Below are 22066 nucleotides of genomic sequence, written 5' to 3'. Positions count from 1 at the left end.
TCATTAACATTTATTTAATGCAGTCCAGTAATGTACTTGATACGTAATGTAGTATTACATGCATATATTTTTCAGTCTGCATTGCGTACGTACTACTTACTAGTACATACACCGTAGTCTGCATTGCGTACGTACTACTTACTAGTACATACACCGTAATACGTTAAAGTTTGTTAAACCATGCTCTTAATTGCAAGAGAGAACCGCCGAATTCTTTACGGATTTCCTTTGGGGAGAGAGAGAGAGAGAGAGAGAGAGTGGGTTGAGCAGACGGACATTGAGTGGAATTTGCTTTACTGTAGGTAGTTTGTTTGTGCCTACCGTCTTTTGTAACAGCGTATGTGTGTGTGTGTTTAGCCTAACAGGTACAGTACAATAAAATGGTTGTATATGTATCTTAGCACTTTTCACACTACCTACTTAGTTTAGGTGAGTGCAGGATAATGTTCAAGGCGTTAGGAATTACTTTATAATAAAACTGAAAAAATAGGCATTTACTGAAAATGTATAAAGGAATGACAGTTCAGGATAAATCCATGGCTTTCTTGTGAAGGTTTCTTTCAAGCAAGGGCAATTCAATTAAATGGTAACTCAAGTCGAAGGTATGCCAGCTATGAGGGATTTTGCAGCAATATTACGTAATAGTAGTAGTGATAAAGACGGTTATATTTTGTAAATATTGGTAATATTTCGATACGGTGGAGTTTTGTAGGGTACAGGTACTGGTAGTCAAGGGTATTTAGGCAAACACTAGTCTACCAGATACCTCAAGTTCGCAAGTAAGACCCCGGTTTGTATTTCGATTTTTTTAATGACGTCAAATACGGTACTTAAATTTTGTTTTGATGATTATTCAAATGTATAAATTAAATTTAAACATATAAAGCAGTTGTCTCAACAGTCGCAGTTACACCTTTGGGAATGCAAAGACAACATGCGTAGATGCCGTTCTCGTGTGTAAACACTCGTGCTACATAGTGTTGGTCTAGTGTCGACGTTGAATTTCGCCTGTTAATCCACGTTAAGCAATGCTAAATCACCAGAGGAATTTTAGATATACAGTACAGTGAAACTTTACGTAAGATTCTGGGACTTACGGTTCAGCTCTAATGCAGTAAGTTTTAGTGAGATATTTTCATATTTAGAAATGTTCATTTAATGAAACACCTTGGGCATTTCAAAACGTTTATAAACAAAGCACATTCTACATTATATATATATATATATATATATATATATATATATATATATATATATATATATATATATATATATATATATATATATATATATATAATGTGTATTTGTATTTGATTAATGCTGGATACAATGGATGGTTACATATCATGGAATGGCCGCAGAAATATTAATACCCTATATTTCTTTTAATTGTTGAGAACAGTATTATTTTGCTTAGTGAGAAAGTGTCCGTTCTACGTCTTTATTCAAAATAGTGTTTTCGTATTCTAACAATCAAAACGATTGGGTCATTGAGTCTGAAGGTCCTTGCCAAATAGCTGCCATTAGCGAACATATCCAATAAATGACAAAATCAAATATGAAGTGTATGAAGTTGAATTTTGCCAGGAGAATTTGAATTTTTCCGTTGAGTGGATCAATTATGTTTGGAAGAATGAATCAGTAGTTAATCCTTGACAATTAACATTTCCTGTATTGTTTAGTAGCATTCACAGTTCATTATTAAAACGTTGTGAAATATTTATTTTAATATGTAAAATTTATTGATTTATTTGATTAATGCGCGTGCGAATCACAGTTTATATAGCAATTGTATCAACCTCGACCAATCACATAGCAGCAATTCGAGTCGAAAATAACATATTAAAATGCCGAATTCTTTGATTGTTTATATAGCAAGTTAAGGAGAGACAATCCGTTAGTTTGAAACATGCAGGAAATTGTGTCAACCTCGACCAATCGCGTAGCAGCAATTCGAATGGAAAAATATATTAATATGTAAAAATTGTTGAGTAATTTGATTAATACGCGTCCGAATCGCAGTTTATATAGCAAGTAGACAATCCGTTACTTTGAAACATGCAGGAAATTGTGTCAACCTCGACCAATCACGCAGCAGAAATCCGAATGGAAAAATAATATATATTAAAACGTCAAATTTGTTTATTAATTTAATTAACACGCGTCCGAATCGCAGTTTATATAGCAAGTGGACAATCCGTTACTTTGAAACATGCAGGAAATTGTGTCAACCTCGACCAATCAGAGAGCGGCAATTCGAGTGGACGGTTCTGATTGGCCGCCACCATTTGTTGTGTACTTCCGAACAGCTGATTTCTCTGGTGATGCCATCGCGGGGTGTATATTATTTCGGTCCGCCTCGCGAGGGAGAAAAAGAGAGAGAGAGAGAGAGAGAGAGATAGAGAGCGAAAGAGGGAGAGAAAGAGTGGAAAATAACTAGAGAAAACCTAAGAGTAGTAAATGCGTTCTAGTTTTCATACACGTTGCGTAGGAATGTCTTCTATTCTGGGCTCGCGGTATGAAATGGACATGTGTGGAGGAGGGAGGAGAAGAGAGAGAGAGAGAGAGAACGAGACGGGCCAGGAAGGAGGAATTAGGAAGAAGAAGGAATTAGGAGGAAGATTTACGGGAGGAGGAGGGATGATGATGCTTCTTTCTTCTTCCTAGGTAAGAAAAAGAGAGAGATTGTGAGGACGTTCCTTTCTCCACAAAGAGAAAGAGAGATATAGAGGACCGAGACGGGCCAGGAAGAAGGAATTAGGAAGATATTCGGTTGGAGGATGATGATGATGATGCTTCTTCCTTCTTCTTCCTAGGTGAGAAAGGAATCTCGAGAGAGCGGAGGAGAGAGAGATAAGAGAAAGATAAATATAAATACCGAGACGGGACAGGAATTAGGAGGAAGATTATCGGTAGTAGGAGGAGGATGATGATACTTCCTTCTCCTTCCTAGGTAAGAAAGAATATTAGAGAGAGAGAGCGGAGGAGAGAGAGAGTGAGAACGGAGGAGAGAGAAGAGAAAGAGACCGAGACGGCCCAGAAAGAAGGAATTTAAGAGAGGAATTCCCTTCGGGAGTAGAAGAAGGATGACGATGATGCTTCTTCCTTCTTCCTAGGTAAGAAAGAGGATTCGATTGGTAGAGAGAGAGAGAGTTCCCCCTTCCCCCCCGGCGGTTAGAAATAGAACATCGTTGGCGGCTCCTCGTGTTTGCTTAGAAGGTGTTTAGGCCATTTATCCACTTGCTTAGTTCTTCGTTCCTTGGCCACGTGCTAACACCGTCGTCTTAGGCCTAAAGGAAAATTATATTCCGGCCGCCCAACGGTCACGCCCACCGCCCCCTCAAGGACTTTCGTTGCCGAAGGACTCGTAAATACACATCCTGTGGACTAATATTCGCTCCTCGGCGAACGTCGTATATTAATATCCAAGAGTGAGTTGAAAGCAGACATTTTTATTTTTGTTTCCTTCGGCGTAGGCCTAGGCTTGTGTGGCCTAACTTGGTAGACCTGGTGTTCGTTACCGCGCGAATATTGGTGATTTTTTAGGTATAATTTAATTTTGCCCATTTTACTTTTTTGAGGCTAATACACTATTCTAGGTTACTTCGGGTCTTGCCGAAGTATGCCCATAACCTGTACCAAACGACGTAGGGTATGTTAGGCTTAGGCCTGTTTTGTCTCATTCTAAATCCATCTTGTAACATATTCTTGACATCCAGATTCACATTCCTCAGCTCTGAATATAGTTGAGTAGGCCTACCTAATATTTTCGGTGGTGGTATTTTAAATTAAAGTACGGTAGCCTAAGTCTCTCTCTCTCTTGGTAAAACTGCAGGCTAATAGGCCTGTGGCATATTGATTTCTGCCGCCAATGGAATCCGGGAATATTTTCTGCTTTTTGTTTATTATTTTTACGTTTTGTCTTTTGTCGATGTTCATGGTATTTACCCTCGTTAATTTATGTCTTGATAATTTGTCCTGGTCATTTCGGCCGCGATTCATTTAGGCCATAACATCCGAACTGGCAGACAGCCGAAATGGGTGTGTAAAATACTTCGATCCCCAAGGACCTAGTGCCAAAAACAGCGTCCCAAGGAGCTCCTGCCATGTCTTACAGCCTAAATTTGCGATGGCCCAACAGGTTCACTCACGGTCGAATAATACGGCCTAATCGTCCTGAACTCTTTAGTTTATGTTTTTACATTTATCCCCAAGGGGCTGGTGCTAAACACGGCACCCATTTTAGAATTAGAAATGTAAATTGCTTAGAGGGCTGTGATGGTAATCTGCAGCATTAGTAACCTAGGTGTTGTGACGCCAGTTTTAATAAGCATGAATTAATAAACCGGTCAATGAAGAACTGACGAGGCCTATAGCTGTTGAATTATCCGTGGTTCTACCTCACAATTGGATAAGCACAATTTAGGATTGGCCCATATTGCTGGACATGCGATGGTGTCAAGAATCCCCAGTGGTAACATTTTTTTAAACCATTATCATATTTTGGACTTGAAAATATAATTTTTTTTAAGTATTAATGGGTGCTTTGAACATTTCTGATATTTGTTTCTTTTGGATGCGACCTAATCGACTACACTGCCATGCATTAGGGTAAGGCCCTGGTACCCTTGGTTAGGTTAGGTTAGGTGCCATTGGTTAGGTCAACTGCAAACGATTCAAACATCAGAAACGTTCAAAGCACGTCGTGAAAAAATTGGATCCGTTTTTTCTCGACAATCCTTCACAGCGGGGGAGTAATAAGCAGGTGGCTGAGTTCCTGGTTCACTTTTTTTCTGTAAACACGTTTGGTTATTATTTGTGTCCGGCGAATTGCCTGTATTGTCTGTGCTGGGAATGTCGGAGAGGCTCTTTTTTATATAATTCGAGTACCTCCTTTAGTAAAGTAACCTATGTATGAATTTTGAAAGGGAACTGAGGTGACGACGAGGCATGCAGAGGGGCGATATGTGTCTTTCTCAAGGGTATTGCTCTGAGGTAAGCTACGCACTCTCCACGTCGTCACCTCCCCAGCCAAATTGTTCGTTTTAAAGTCAAGAGCCGGTTCCTTTAGTATGCTAAATTAATCCCTTCACATTTTTGCCATCCGGGGCCTGATATAGTTAATGTTCATTGGAAGTGTAGCCTGATTGTTCGGAAATAAGTTTTGTGCAAAATTGTAGCTCTTAGAGGCATGTATTTTTGAGTTTTATGGGGTTTTGTATAGCTTTCAGCATTTTGTCTCATACCTGACTATGTGGTCCTTGTGCGTTAATGTATGTTAAATTTAATTAGTCTATTTTTTAAATAAAATTGTAAAACCCTGCCTGACCTTGATGGACCTTCGCTTCTATGTCTGCCGGTAGCGCCCTTCAGGCCTGACCATCCCAGTCCCATGCCATCAGGGACTTAGAACCTTCCCAGTCGTGGGGGAAAATTTGCGACAGCATGTGTTAAAACATGAAAATTTTACTTTCAAGGCCAAAACACAGTAATGGTTTAAAGTAAAATTTTAACCTCCCAGGTTATAAATACAAAAGATGAATTGAAAGCAGGAAGTTTGACTATAAGAGCCTAGAATCAAACGAGATAAGTAGAACAGATGGAAAATGAATCAAAGATTACGGACTGGACATCATAGGCAAAGGAATACAAAAGTATCGGATGTGTATTTTCATCCAGAAAAACATGAAATTGAGTAAGGAGAGTTAGGCAATAACAGTGCTGACTGATTGGAAAGCTGTTGATTTTTGTTGGCAAGATTTAAATCAAGACAAATATGCTCCAGAGAAATAAATGAATTTTTGATACACCTGCAGAAGTTTATTCTGTACATGAAATACTAGAAAGAGATAGGAATTGTTATTAATATTATGAATGCAACAGTTGGTAGGGAAATGGAAGGTGTGGAGCATGCATGCATACTCTTGTGAGGATAGGTGACCAGCTTGTGCTGTCTTACATTGCTGACCCAGGGGCATGAGCTGAGCTCACCCCAGGTGAAACGGTGGCTTAAGTACAGTACATGGTCCACCACCTCCTATCATTGCTTTGTTGGCAGCATTACTGGAGTACTGGGAGGTGTTTCATATGGTATGCTGGGCAACCTGTTTCCGCTGACATTTCTGTGGAACTCGATGCTGTTAAGTCTCTTGCAGCGATCATTGTACCTGTGAGAATACTGCTGCTGCATTAAGTACTGGCCATATTCCTCTGGTGCTGCTTCCCGGAGGAGAGTAAGACGAAGAAGCACAAGCACTTATTATCTTTCGCCTTCTTCACCTTGGTTTTGAGCTATTCCTACTCTTCCTCCTTTTCATGTCTTGCCTCTTCTTCCTGCTTCGGGAAGAAGAGGCTTCGGAAGCTCTGTCATGAGAAGTTCTGTTGGACTTCTAGCCAGCGATCACTTCTGGAGTCGGTAGCAGCATTTGCTCACCCGCAGGTAGGACGTTGGCCACTGGGAGGGTTGACCCTGGGTTACCTGTGTGTGCTTGTGCACCAGTGTCTCCCAATTTACTTTGAAACGTAGACTGCCCTGGACTTTTACCTTGTTTGTACTTCTGGAGAGGTACGTACTCTTAAATAAGTCTCCACTACCTTGTCGCTTGGTGCATGTATGATCGTTGGATTGTGTGCATGCAGACAGAAGGTTCATGTGTGACAGGTTATGGCTGCACAGTGCCTTGTGGTATTGTCGCTCTGTATGTGTGTGACTGAACTCTCGGGTGGTACATGGTTCACCCAGAACTCCCATTATACATGTGCATTGTCTTCAGATTATGTGTATGGAACCAAGGGTTCATATGTAGGTCACTGTCCCTATGTCGAGCTCATCTCTGGGGTGCACTAAGGAGGCCAGGTAGTCATTCTTCAGATTTTAAGGTTCAAGCTGTCCAGGAAATACTGTCTTGCTGTTGATGTACCAGAGCAAGTTCAACAAATTTTACTAAGGCTGGAATGTGACTGCCAAGTGATTAAATTATGGGATTGATTGGGGAGTAGCATTTGAAGAAAGGGACCTTTGGGTAACTCTTGCTCTCTCTCTTCTGTCTTCATGGCACAGTTTATCTCAGAAACTGAGGGAACCGTATTTGATCTCAAAATGGGTGAGGAGAGACAAGTGGGTGTGTCTAAAGATAAGTCAAATATTTTTCTGTTGACCTAAAGATTGAGTTATATACTTATTTGTCATTCAGCTCTTTGTAGATGGCAGCTTGAATGTGGAGAGAGAGAGAAAAAATTGATATCTCTCTCTCTCTCTCTCTCTCTCTCTCTCTCTCTCTCTCTCTCTCTCTCTCTCTCTCTCTCTCTCTCTCTCTCTCTCTCTCGTGAGGTATTTTTTGTGAAGGTTAATGGTCACCGAATGCTCATATATTATCATTAATTATTGTTTTTTTGTAGTAGAAGTTTTCTGGAACACAGAATCCACAGAACTGTACTGTTTTGCATATCATATTACTTATCATAACTGCAATAAAAAATTAATGGACTGGGTTACAAAACAAATATCACGATCTATACAGTACAGTATTATAGGACGCGTTTAATTATACACATCCTTAATCTTACATGCTTATATTTCCTTCCAGTGCCTGGAGAAGAACCAGTGACTGTTGAAGACTCTGGAGTTAAGCCAGAGTCAGAGCAATTGGCTGCAGAAGAACCAGAAACTCAAACGGAATCTGCCGAAGTTGTAAATGAGGATCCAGTTGCAGAATCGTTGGGTGCCACATCTGTTGAAATAGAAGATCCAGAAGTTCAGTCAGCCCTCTCGCAAGTCTCAGATCCCTCGTTGGTTGATATTGATAAGCTTATTGAAGGAGAGGTGGTTGTTAATTCAGAGGATACTGCAGAAAATATGGCCGAGACAAAGCACGTAAGTCTAGTTGTATTTTGTGGCTACTGCTTGTACTGTTCCAGAGTTGCTTGCATGAATTTGCTTGTACAGGCAGTCTGCACTTATTGGCGGCATCGGTTAATGGCGTTTCTGTGTTACGGCTCTTGGCTAGCGATGTCGTTAACTAGATTTTCGGCGCCGATCTCCGGTTAATGGCACTGTTAAGCGGAGGTTTCGGCGCCAATATCCAGCTAACGGCACCGTTAAGCGGGGTTTCCGAGTTAACCGGGGACTGCCTATTATTTAGCTTTAACATACTGTACTTATGAAGATTATTTACACAATTACAGTTTAGGCTAAAAATTATGTGGAATTATGGTTAGCTGTGAAATAACTTACAAATGTTCAAGTCTTTGTTGCCTGTCAGAAGGCCAGGCCTTCAGATAAGTTGAGGGGCTACTGTATAATAGTTTGATTTAGGGCTAGATAGGTATTCATGGGAAACCAGCCTAATATTTTGTGACTTTGGACATATTTTAGTATAGTAGTTGTATGTGATGGGAATGGAAAAGTCAGATAATTTTATTTTGTAATGTTCGTTAATCTTCTTTTTTTTATTATGCAGGCAAAAAAGAACAAAAAGAAGACAAAGGAAGCAGCCATGGATTCCCTGCAGGCAGCTATGAAAGCTCTCACACCAGAGGAACAGATTGCTACTGTGATGTCAAAGTACTGTGAACTGGTCGAAAATAATCGTCAGCTGCAGGTACAAATCAATAATTGTTATAGTTACTTTGAGCTGGGTATTGACCTGGTATTTTGGTAAAACTTGTTGTATCATTAATACTTTTGTTTTTAACACCTCAAGCATAAGCACTGCCCATCTAAAACAGAACATACTGTAATTGTATTCATGCATATGTTATACCACTTTTTTGGCATAAAGTTTACTAATACAAGAATTGCAGGTTAGATAAACAAAGATTTATTTTGAACAGAGGTTGAGTATTCGAGTCACCTTGACCGAGTCATTACTGTAATTTAGTTGTCAGTCAATTAAGAGAACTGTCCCCCCAGTCTTCCGCACAGTAGTATCAACAATAGTAGAGAGGAGGAGACATTTTCCACTCTCGATCAGTGTGGTCAAAATCCAACTTTCTTAAAATAATACTCATAGGTTGGACCTTTAGATATTTAGCGCTTACAATTGTGCCACATTAAATCTCCTGTAGACAGTACTAAAACAGTCTCTGCAGTATTCATTCAGCCTCTTGTTGAAACACTTTTCACCCTTTGCTTTTCATCTTGTGTCATATTATTGTCCTTTATGTTCATCTCTTATCTTTTTTCAGTTTTCATTCGTTAAACTGCTGTTTTCAGAGAATTGGGGCAATTATGAACCTATAATGAATTTTTTCAAGAGCTAAATGCAAGATAAGGTTGTACAGCATTCCTCCTGTTCTGAAGAATCCAAGAATCTTCATGTTAGTCCTAATGTTACCAAAGGTTAAATGTACAGGCAGTCCCCGGGTTATGATGGGCTCGTCTTATGATGCTCTTCAAATATATTCATCAAAAATTATTCCTGGTTACAACGCTGATCCGACAGAAGAACTATGGTTCCTAAAAGGGCAGAATGGTCAAAATTTGGAGGTTTCTTGAAAAACTCTATAAAAAAGGAGTTTACGTTGTTTACAAGACCCAAATGATTAAAAATAAGGTCTTCTTACGATATTTTGGGTTACAGTGATTTTCAGCTTAGAACGCAACGTCAGAACAGAACCCGTCGTAAACTGAGGACCGCCTGCATATTCATGCCAGCTTTCTTGGGCAACTATAAGTTAAGACAATAGAATTAGGGGTTGTCTGGAAGGTGAAGGCCTATTGTAGGCAATTCTTTTAACTGGATTGTTTTAAAAATTCAGTTTCAATTAAAAAAAAACATGAGAAAAAACTAAAGCACCAGAGGTACAGTGCATGTATAGAATCATAATCATTTTTAAATATGGTAAAATATGATTACAGTGGAGTCAACTATTCCTTTGTTTTCAGAGTACGGTCAAGCAAATCCAGAAGCAGGTGGAAAACGTGCAGCGGGAGAAGGAGTACATGGAAGCAGAACATTCGAAGGTCGTGCTCACAAAATCAAGATTAGAATCGCTTTGTCGAGAATTACAAAAACAGAACAAGTTGATTAAGGTATGTAGATCTGTAATTTCCCGAGGAGGAGTTTTATTTTCTAAGATTTCAGTAGGAAAATTATAGCAAAAATCTTTACAATGGCTTAGTATTTTATTTATGTGTAGGGGAGAAACTCTGCACGATGTTAGCTGTTGCCGTTTTGAGACTTTGATACCTATTGGCTCCAAAGAATTTAGAATGAGGTAATGATTCCTCATCTAATCCCAAGCTGAATTTAGAATGAGGTAATAACCCTGATCCCAAGCTTAATAATTTTGTATATTCTTCCTTTACTGGTTGTAATTGCCTTGTTGCAGTCTTGTTGACGTCGTAAGTACACTTCTATTCTGTGAATAATTGCACTTGGAGTAGGTATGAAGTAGGGACTTTGTGAATTTATTATATTTTAATTTGGGATGGTGTATAAAGTCTAGCTATGAAGTTATAGTTAATTATTGCACCTTTATTACAGTTTCTGTAAGCATCTGCTTTTTGCACCAAGATAAATGACCTTATTTCACTTTGCCTTTAAAGTTTTGTTGTTTTTGGTCACAAGCTGAGTAATTATAAAAAAGGGGTTTATACTCAAAAACTGATACTGGTTTTTGAAAATTATGTATTTTCCACATCCAAGGAAGTATATTTTTGGTAATTTTATATGCAAGTGACACTTGGATTGGTAATGAATGAATAGAGGGAAATTTGTCAGAATTACATTCATATTTATTTAGATGTTCATAAAATTAAACTCATTATATTTGTTGTATACTTAGGATGAGAAATGTTTCAAGATTAAAAGAAGAAGAAGAGAGAAGGAAGGAAGTTGCATTAAAATTCAATACCACCTTGTCAGAGATTTCAAATTTGATGAAGGAAAACAGTGAAAAGAATACCAAGCTCCGTGATGAAAATCAAGACATGGCTGGTCGATTACAAGATCTTGTCAAGCAGTACGAGTCTAGGGAAACCGTAAGTACCCTTTTTTTTTACTCTCTCTCTCTCTCTCACACACTTCGAAGTAGAACGAGTAGAAATTGTTCCATCACAAAATGGTTATAATCTATTCCCTTACATGAAAAAGTAGAAAATGTTTCAGTAATTAGAGTTTCATTTACTGTGCTAAAGTATTGCTTTTTGAAACTAAAGTATTTTTAAAAACTTTTTTATCAGATATGTCACACATGTTTACTAGGATGTACTTAACCAGTTCTACAATAATGTGTATACTTGTTCTTGCAGCATGTTGAGAAGGTATTGAAGGCTAAAGACCTTCAGTGTCAACTAGTAGAGGCTAAGATGGCAAAACAGCACATAGAAATAACAGAAAATAAAGAGAAAATGCTTTTGGAGAAGAAGGCCCTCCTTGAGGTAAGTTTGAAAGTCACTTACTTTTCCCCAGTGTTATGGAAAATGATATGGTGAGAAAATGAAAGGACAAAAGTAAAAAATATGTTTTAAAAATTGTATTTTATGGCGGAATCCTAACTTTGTTTGTATACCTTCTCATACAGGATATAAGCAGTTACCAGGAAAAGTTGCAGACAATGGCCGAAACTGAAATTAGCCTCCGCACTCAACTAAATTCATACATGGAGAAATATGAAGAGTTTCAGACCACTCTAGATAAATCCAACAAAATTTTCAACACATTTAAGAAAGAAATGGATGAGGTAGGAATGTAGTGATTGTAAAGTTTGTGATGAAAATATCTTGCAGTTATATATCAGTGTTCAAGTAACTGAAATAAATTTATGTAAATTGGTAGGACTTGTTTATGAAATTATAGAAACACGACATTACTTTTGTTAGTTGTATTTTAGTATAGAACTTTCATGATAATAAAAATTTTTTTTTATAAGATGACAAAGAAAATCAAGAAGCTGGAGAAGGAGACAAAGACATGGAAGGAAAGGTGGGAAGGTGCCAACAAGGCCTTATTAGATATGGTCGCTGAACGGTCGGTACTGGAGAAGAAAATGGAAGTGCAAGGACGCCAGAATGCCCAGTTGCAGAACCTTTGTCGTGCTCTTCAGGAACAGGTCACAGAGCTCAGGAAACAAAATAAGAGTAAGTACTGTTTACCATTCTGTAGTATATGTAGAATTTTGGCCTGTTTAGGCAGGGGGTACCCTATATCCTGCTTTGTTTGTTCAGTGTTGTCTGTCATAATGATTGAAATATTAGGTGTGTTACAGAAAGGTGTATTTCCTTTGAAAATGTGCAGTTTTTTTATGAGAGCTTATACTAAACACTGTGTTAATTAGGCAGAAATAATTTTGGAACAGTTACATATGAACTTTGCAGCAAAGTTAGATATATAATAGAACAGTATTTGAATAAGAACAGTATAAGAATACACTTTATCAGCTACATAATCTGGAATTGATCAGTCTTCAGTGTAGCTGATTGGTACTTTGAAATTATGACATGCACAAATTGGTCATTCTGATTGGAAACATTTATATATGGTGAATAACTTTGATGACCCATTCCCTGATTGCAGAGAAAGAGGATATAGATTTCAGGCAAGAGTGTAAATCAGTATTATAAACAAATACTTGCAAGAAATTTTATGTGAATTGTCAGCATTTTCAGTTTGTCTGATCACTGCAATATAATTTTAAGGAGTTGCAATGTTAGTTAAGATCTAATTTATTCACCAAGAACAAACTCTCAGGCTAATTCTTTTAAAATTAGTACTGTAATAATAACAGCCAACAGTAGATGACCAAGTTATGAAAACAAAGTGAATGTCCCCACACATATTCTTGTCCTATAAACACAAGCAGTAGAATAACTAAAGCTACTTTAGTTTGTGCTAGTTTCCTACAAGTATTTCTGCCATATATTTGAGGTACTGAGTAGTAAATTCCTATCATTTCTAGTTTCTAGAGCATAAATAATTTTTATTTATGGACCATTTTCTTCATATATTGTGCCGATTACCAAATTGACATGTAGTTTGGTGTTTGTAAGTAAGTGTTAATATTTTTACTTTGCCTGCTTTTTAATATTTCTTATACAGTACTGTACTGTTCTTAGTGTAATTGTGTTTTACCTGATATTATCCTTCCAACTCCATTTATGATATACTGAATTACTTTATTTCTATAAATGTGAACCTTGACTCACACCAACTCATATCCATTAAACCTCGTTCGTGCTCAGTCCTGTGTGAGACACTCGGTTTTCAAGTTATGAAATTGTCTTAGCATCAGCATTGGTTCTCTCCAGTATTGCCTATTTGGGTTTTTTGGAAGTACCATCATCATTTTACTTCTCATCTTTGCACGATATTAGGTATTTTTATGTACAGTCTACTTACCTTTCCCTTTTATCCAGGTTTGTATTTTACTACTGACAATTCAGTTCCTGCTTTTTGGTCCTGCAGGTCTTAATGTTTTTTTTGTTATTGATGTCTGGTATGACTGTAAGACTTCCTTATCAAGCATAACATGGTCCTCCACTTCCCTCTCTTCCCCATAGTATTTTATAAATATAATGATACACGTTATTTTTGTAATAGGATTTTTTGGTAAATTTTGATATTTCTCTTGCAGTAGCTGCGGCTGAACCCGAGGTAAAATCTGACATTTTGAATGAAGTGATGTGTACCAAAGAAGCTTCGACAGAGACTGTAAGTGAGGTATGTGGTAACAAAGAAGTGTCTTCTGAAAATCCAAAAGTAGAGACTTCTCCATCAGTCGAAACACAAGATCCAGCAGATGACCAGGTTTCAGACATAAAAAATATAACTAATTCCAATTGTGTAGAGGTTAATGGCGATAACTTGTCTATTAATACCAGTGACACTGAAGAAGCTGTAGAACAAGTTACAGACTACTTGGATATAGACTGAGTTGTGTAAGCTTTAATAGTCGTACTTTCGAGAAAACGTTTTTCCGAGCTTTGTCCATTACAAAGTGACTGAAAGATGGAATGTTTCATTTTTTATATACAATATAATCAGGTGTCTTAAATGTGCTTTTTGTACATGGGTACCCATGAAACTTGAGAATTTTCTCATGTTTCTTATGCATACTTTTGTAATGCAACTTTTGTATGTATGCATCATTGTATAATTTAAAGATCTTATTTCTAGTAATTACTCGTTTCTCCACGAGATTATTATTAACTCCACATTATTCTTCTAGTCAGTTTTGGTTGTAGGTTTGCAATGACACTAGTGAATGATTAAGAATTGTAAGTGAAAAGGTAGCTATTTGTTTATAGACTTTTTTCTCTAAGTAATTTTGAGACTCATTTTGGATGAGATTACAGAATATCTTGTCACCCTCAAGTTACGGCAAGATCAGATTGATGAGAGCCGCATGATAAATTTTATGTTGGAAAGTGCAAAATCTTGTACTTACTACTGTGCTATGGTGGGCCTTTCCTTATTTGAGCAAATAACGTACTGTATGTGGACCAGAGTCAAGAATTAAATGTGAAAGGCTGAATTTAAGGCGACACGTTGACTTTAGGTTCCAAACGGAAAACTGAGCAGTTGTGTCAGTGAAATAGTAAAAAATATTTTCATTGTGAAGGTGAAAGTCTTACCAAACAGTCTTGTTCTTTGTTGGCATTTTAGCCTTTCCAGGAATTATGTTTTGTGCACAGTGCGATTCACAAAGTTTATGGTATTTTCAGAAACATCTACAACATATTTCTATTGCAGTCAGAAGTAAACTTTCACATTTAGTAAACAGTGATAGTGTACAATTTGGCAGTTTTTGTTTTTTCTTTATCTGGGGACTGTGCGTATGTTAAACTTTGTTGCAAACTTGTTTAGTTTCTCCAAGTCATGCTGATGGTTTTGCTGAGATCCTTTTAAGTGAAAGAAGTTTTTTCCTATCAGGATATGAAAAAATTGCCTTTTATATAAGAAGTATCCATCAACACAAGTTGGAATGGATGTTGAATTATTACAAAGTGGTTAAGGGGCCCTGGGGAGGGTGTTCCTTCGCACACACATTGGCAATAGCCACTTTCTTTAGGCGGTTGAACAAGAGGATGTGCTTCCCGCTCTCTTCCTGTGTGTGTCTGTTGGACTGGATGGTAACTTCCACCCTTGTTTTTTTACAATTGCATTGGATTCCTTTTGGACTGTGTATCTTGATTTCTTTTGTCTTTTCCTTTAATTACAGAGGTAAAACACAATAATGGTGAAGGGACTTGGGTTGCCATGTAGTCCCTTCTAATCCCTCTCATTGGTAGACCTACTTTAAGTATTGCCTTTATCCCTACATGAAGATTGTACTCAGTCTTTGCTGTTTTTACATATGTGCAGTTTGGTCCATTCCCCATTGGATGAAGATTGTAGTTTGGTCACAGGAAGAGGGAGGACAGGTAGCACCTGCCTGCTTCTGACACCACTGGGTCACCCTTCCAGTTCTCCTATAAAGTGTAGCAAATTCTTCACTCTTGTGTGCTCCCCCTTATGCTCGGTCTTGTACTTTCCACACTGAACAGAAAAACAGTTCGCTGTCCCCATGGCCATTCTTTGAGAGTATTAATGGATGTTATTCCATTATTTTGGGGGTTTTGTGGATTCTGTGCTTTAAACCATTTAACCTGATCTTCCTTGGGTAATGAACATTGATGCTCACCATATTTTCAAATTGACCTTGGCTACTCTCGTGGCTGATGGTCGAGTGGCATCCAGTGCTGCTGATGGTCGTGACCAAAGATCTCCTCTCCAGTCAGAGTGCTATTTCAGCGGTCTTGGACTACTCGTTCACCTTTGCAGAGACACTATCTTGTCAAGCTATACTTTATGGCCATAAGTCAGTCTTCAGTCCAAAACCTTGGGTTTCAACATGGTTGGGTTATCCATTCTTGACTGCCCATGTGGGACTTACATTTCTCCATTTGTCGTTTCTTCATTTTCGCACTGATGAATGCTGCTAATATAAAAGGCTGTGATTTGCATACCTGGGAAAAATGTAAGCTACTTTAAAAACTGATTTTTGTAATTTAATCTATCTTTTCACTTGTGAAAAAGAAGACAGTGTAATTTTTAATTTTATGCAAGTTTTTATTTTATATAATCACAAAAATGCAAGCATGACTAAAAAAGTGTGTAGGTTGCCTATTAACACCACAGTGTAAGGCCAGCATATATTTTTCAGACAATTTAAAATTCATATTTATATCACAGAAGTTTTGTATTTCAAGTATATTCTTGTTATGCATTGTAATTTTTTTAAATAGATGTAGTTCACAACTCTCGGTTATAAAGGTTGCACATCTTGTAGAGTACATTGGTATTGGAACTGCATGTAATCACTTGTATTTTGGATTTATTTCTTACAGTACTTAATATTATTAATCAAATATCTTTGTGTGAAGGTCACAAAACATTGTGAGATTAGCCTCTACTTGTATTATAAAAACAGGAAACAAGGCAAGTCCAGTCAAAAGATTAAATGTATATTTTTTATGATAGAAGTGGCTAAGGTGTTATTTTGTTGGAGTTTTCCTTTAGATTGAAATGCACAAAGTATTGCATTGTGCCTTGAATGTTGATAAAGAAGTATAGTTAAATTACTTCAGTAAAACCAATAGTGGAGTGCTGCCCATCAAATATTAAATGTGCTGTGTATATATATTCATTGGCATTGAGTTACTCAGTCTATAAAACATTTTCAATAAAAAAAAGGTTTGTTTTATTGATGGTAACCTGGAAAAACTGTTTGCATATGAATTTTCTAAGACACCTGTATAGAGTTTGTTTAATAGTAAACACTACTTCTCAAAATACAGAACTGTAATACAAAAGGCACGACGATGTCCAGGGTTACAAGCTGATACTTCTGAATGGTTACTTTTTGTTGCATGTTTCTCATTTAAAAGTACTCTATTGTAAACCATTACTTCCCAGGGTGTTAGATGCGTTAAAGGACCCTATGACATACTTGGACACTTGGTTCTTGACTTTTCTTCTGTCCCCAAGTGCCCTTTGAACTCCTAAGAATCTCACTACTGCTGAAGATAGTATATCTTTCTTCCTCCCACATAATAGCAACTCATCAATCATGGTGAAGTTCCCTCCTCCTGGGCCTGTTGCAAGCTTCATTCAAGAGAATGAGCATACGCGCAAACAGTCCTTCAGTACATATAGCCAGTCTGCTTCCTCTATCTTTAAGATTCAAAGTTATGCACATGGGGACATTAGACAATGCGAAATAGGTTTGCATGAAAAAATTTTTCTATATATAAAGTGTCCTTTGCAAATATCCATTGTTGCTATGTAGAAAAACACAGGTCTTATACATGCTAAAAAGTGTGAATCAGATTTTTTGCTCTTTTATAATTGAAGGGATAAATAATCAAGAGTCCAGCAACTCTTTCCACTTCATCCAGGTTTAAGTTGATATTATACTGCTCTGTCAATATCAACTAATTAATCCAGCATGCTGCTAAGGTAAATTTTTTACCTCATCCAATATCTTCCTTGATTCTCTCTTCTATTATTCATCTGTGGTCTTGAAGTCTTGTGACACCAACCAATACATTGACATAACATTCACTCATTTAGGTTTCCTGCAGCACTCTCACAACCTTTTTCCAGTCTGGATCATCATTTGCCTCATTTGAGGTCAGTGTAAGCTTGGTTTTGCTCACATTAATTTTCACTCTTTTTATTCTACACTTCAACCTTTAAAAATCTTTCACTTCCTCCAAGTCTCCTGTTAATGCCGGGTCTCAGCATTTAGCAGTCTCTTAACTTGTTTTCTGTAGAAACAAAATTCCTGTATATCTACTTTTCAGCAACTTTGCAGCACTATAACAGTGTTTCACAATTAATTGCTGTAACCAGTACTTCTGTTACTCTGGAACAGGCACTACTGTATATATACTACAATTCCAGTACTGTATGAGAAGAAAATCCACTCAGTTGCCAACCAAATTAACTGGTTTTGCAGTGAGTAGATTTGTGAATAATGTCTTGGCAGAATACTTGAACTGTACATTAAAAATTCTCAAAGGAAACCTTCCAGTTAAGTCAAATTCAGTATTCCAGCCAAGATACAAGATAAATATTGTTGAGTATATAACAGACTGATCAGACATGAAATTAAAATGCAAAGAAAAAAAGAGGAAGGCAAATTACCCATTAGCATAAAGTGTAGTCTGATATACATCCACAGGAACAATCACAACAGTATAAATAATAAATCAGAACAGCACCTTTAAGAAAAATACAGTGTATATTGACATCACATTTAATTGTAATTCCACTTAATTTCACTTACAAAAACTTTCGGCCCCTTTCCTGGGCCTCGGAAGCACTACACGCAGCATGTTTTATCATTATTTTTGCAATAGTATTTTTTAAATATAAAAAATACTATGGCAATTATTATAGACAAAGATGAATAATAGTTGACCCTAACTTTTTAAGATTACCCAACGCAGTAATTTTATTTGGAAAAATTTAAATTTACTCAATGATACCCTGCTTCAGAAGTACTGTAATAATAATACAGTTTTAATCAAATTTCACTGCATTATGTACTGCCTAAAATAATAGAAAAAAAAAACTCATAAGCATGAAGAATACATAAAGATGTTTCACAGTTCTTGAGACAGAATGACAAGATTTTTCCCCCACAGCTTTTGCCAAAATACAAGTTCTTGTATCCAGTAACTGTACTTTTAACTTGATAATATTATGCTATGAAAGTACATAAACAGTACAATTAAGCTATATAAGAAGAAATATGAAAAATATGATAATTACTCTGTAAATGACACTAATACTGTATACACAGCAGAAATCCAAGTGATGACGCAAAATCACTTGAAGATATAAAATAGTATTGCACAATCACAAGCACTGAATGTATAAAAAAAATCTTATTTTAACACTATACTGTATACAATTTCGCGAGCAGCGATTTGGTGGAACTATAATAATAATAATAATAATCACAAGCATAATCATTATATATATATATATATCAACTCTAATATTAGAGTCTGGAACTAAACACAAACTCCTACTCGAGTACTATATGGTACAACAATTATCACATGCGGTGTTTTGAGTGTGAACACCACCTGGCTATTTTTTGTAAAAGAATGGGCATCAGCAGAGTGATGGAAAATTGAGTAATGTTCAGTCAGACCTGATTAAAGCTAGAGGAAAACTACATGGCAGACAGGATTAATCACTTACAATTAAATGTTTTAAAATGTATTTAAGTTATCTTGCTGCAAAATCTGAACAGTTCAAACATACAATACTTTAAGTGGCGTAAAATTCAAAATTATTCAAATATATAGGCAGCATTTCAACTTGAAATGATTTTTCCAGTGGCTTTATCACAGCCTAGCTGAACAGGACCAAAATTCATCATCTATCATCTAACCGGCAACAGGATACGATTTGGACTAAATATTCAAGTTTTGATGGCAGTAGATACTATGTTTCAGAAACATTTAACAAAGTATAGTCAAGGGCCACGGGATATGAATAAATGCAATGTGAACTTATCCCAGCTACCCCAGAGTAACTTATCCTTGACAAAGGTAAATTATAAATCTCTTCATCATTCACTGTTCAGGAAACGGTTTTCCAACTGTCCCACTAATGGTGATTACAAATGCAATGCAACTTCGCATCAACTTAGCTTTAGATGAAGAGTATGTACTCCCAATATTGCTGTAATTTTAAATGCAGTCTCTTCATCCTACACCAAAAATACTTGTGGCGACATTTTTTTTTTTCAGGTATTAGCCAACCCTCTCTTTATAACCTATCCTTGGAAGAGTCAGGCTAACTAGAATACTGTATAAATATATATATATATTATATTTCGGGCCTATTTGCCTTATTTCCAAAAATAACATTCAAACATACAACATTTTCCTTGGTTTCGATATTACTGTCCAGAAAAGTCAAGACTTTTGACACAAAGTGTAGTTTGGGCTGCACCGATCTTGCTAACTCAAAGTGTGCAAAAGAATTTTTTTAGGCACTAAGAAAACAGTTTCAGTAAGTGGACCAATTTTTTTTTTAGTGAATTTTTGTAGTACCAATATGAGAAATCAAGAAAAACAAGCTTAATGTGATTCTGAATGTTTAAAAAATAAGGCTGTAAAAGACTTGGCAGACTAGCTAACTTTAAAAACCTATGAATACACCAATAGTTATAAAAGAGAAAATAAAAATACCAATAGTAATAAAAGAGAATGAAAAGTTGTGGTATTTAACTCACTTAGCTGAGAATTATATATTTTACATCTTCCTAAAGAGTATTTGTAAAAAAAGTCTCTCGCATATAAAAATACATACATATAGCATTTGACTTTAAAAGAAAAAATACTGATTAATATCATGGGATCTGTTTCGAGGATTAAAAGGAGGATAAATCCATAAACTATGTACAAGTAATCTGTACATAAATGAGTAGATTATTTTATGTACAGAATAATGAATGATTCAATTAATATACTGCTTATAGTACCAAAGCAAGGCAGAGTACTATAACCTGAAATTAACAAAAATTCAAAGGAAAGAATAGTATATTAGCAATATCTATCATTACCTAATAGTTCACGTTTATTTTTTTTTTTACATAGTGTGCCTATTTATCCAAAAATGATAAACAGACTAGTCTCTAAGTGACCCTATATTTCTTTACACTCCATCAGCAACCGACGTTTAGCCGAAGTTTTCGAAGTGATGTATAAAGTATGGCAATCGCCGTCCTCTGTTCACGTTTTCACAAGCATCGCTAATGGTCTTAGTTAGTGGATTCGGACCACAGCTGAACACACCAATTTTCGAGACCTGCAAAGCACCAAAACTTGCTTAGTAGGAAAAGATTCACTTAATATATAATACTGTATATAGTACATAACTATATATATATATTTTTTCTTAGATATTTATTTAGTGTGCATCATATTTCTCTTTTACATACAATTATATTTTTTGTGCAAGATAATTTCATTTGTGAGCGTCATATTTCTCTTCCATCTAACCTGACTGCTTTTTCCCTTCACTGATGTCTGTTCTTTGAGAGCCCACTAGTTGATGGCCTCTCACTATTATCAAAAGACTTTGAGTTACCTTTCTTAACTCTGACAAGGATTTGTTCTTAATGAATATAGGAGGTCTTAGTATATTGCTACTTAAAAACTTCTGATCGGATGAACTGAAAATTCTAAGAGATTCTCACAGAATTTCTTTCATGGATTCGTCTGATTTTTTATTTACATTGCTGGTTGACAATTACAAAATCATTAAATATATGATGCCAATAAATATACAATAGAAAAAATGCTATACAAAGCATTAATAAAGAAACTTGTATTTAACAGAAAGTTAGGTTTAGTTCAGTTACAATTTATCTGCATATTCCTTCCTAAGGCAAATATGTTGCCAATATCTGATAATATTACCAAATAAATAGATCATACCTACATTCAAAGCTACTAACATTCAACCCAATGATGTAACAATTAACCACAGGCTACCATTCGTAAAAGTTTTTTTTTATATTTTCATTACAAATCATGTATTTCAATATTTACAAAGCTCAATGCCCGTTTATGAAACCTGAGTTCCAACAGCAAGCTTCCAGGAATTTATTCAGAATTTGCTTGAAGGGAACACTAAGGAAGTGAGATCATCAGGTGATTATTTCATTAAAAGAACCTCCTTTTGTTAACAGTGGCTAAATTAGTACAAATAATGATTCTTTTTACAGGTTTATTTCTCTGTAAACTGATATTGAGGCTATGATATTAATTTTCATTAGCGAAGGAGTCAAGACATATATCAGAAAACGGAAGTTCACCAGGGGAATTAAGTTACTGTTCGTGGATAATGTAGGAAACATAAAAAGAATACTTACATAACTGTGCTTCTTTTGAACAAATTTGAGGAAAGCAGTCATATCTGGTCGTCCAAAATGATTGATGGCCTTCAGTCCCGTAAACATACTGCGTTTGCTAAGTCGCTGGAAGTGATTTTCACAAATATACTGCAAAATAAAAAAAAAGATTTTAAACACTTGGATGAAAAAATCTTGGTGG

The 22066-nt window shown here is 36.3% G+C and overlaps 2 protein-coding genes across 2 annotated transcripts in view; one reads left to right on the top strand and one right to left on the bottom strand.

Moving 5' to 3' along the window:
- Positions 1–2547: 2547 nt before the first annotated feature.
- Positions 2548–16572, top strand: LOC136855520 (alpha-taxilin-like). The gene is given in 10 exon segments (XM_067132635.1): positions 2548–3431; positions 7587–7873; positions 8460–8600; positions 9887–10033; positions 10789–10794; positions 10796–10984; positions 11255–11383; positions 11527–11685; positions 11875–12082; positions 13576–16572. Coding segments are annotated over 10 exon segments (1566 nt in total). The 5' UTR covers positions 2548–3430; the 3' UTR covers positions 13875–16572.
- Positions 16573–20584: 4012 nt separating this feature from the next.
- LOC136855521 (dual oxidase-like) overlaps positions 20585–22066 on the bottom strand; it is a 163056-nt gene continuing 161574 nt past the window's right edge. Inside the window, 2 exon segments of the mRNA XM_067132636.1 lie at positions 20585–20816; positions 21886–22014. Coding sequence (XP_066988737.1) covers positions 20688–20816; positions 21886–22014 — 258 coding nt within the window. The 3' untranslated portion in view covers positions 20585–20687.

The sequence above is a fragment of the Macrobrachium rosenbergii genome, chromosome 31 (genome assembly GCF_040412425.1).
Source record: "Macrobrachium rosenbergii isolate ZJJX-2024 chromosome 31, ASM4041242v1, whole genome shotgun sequence".
NCBI classification, from domain to species: domain Eukaryota; kingdom Metazoa; phylum Arthropoda; class Malacostraca; order Decapoda; family Palaemonidae; genus Macrobrachium; species Macrobrachium rosenbergii.
Note: the sequence above shows the minus strand (reverse complement) of the source record. Positions and strands in the feature narration are given on the sequence as shown.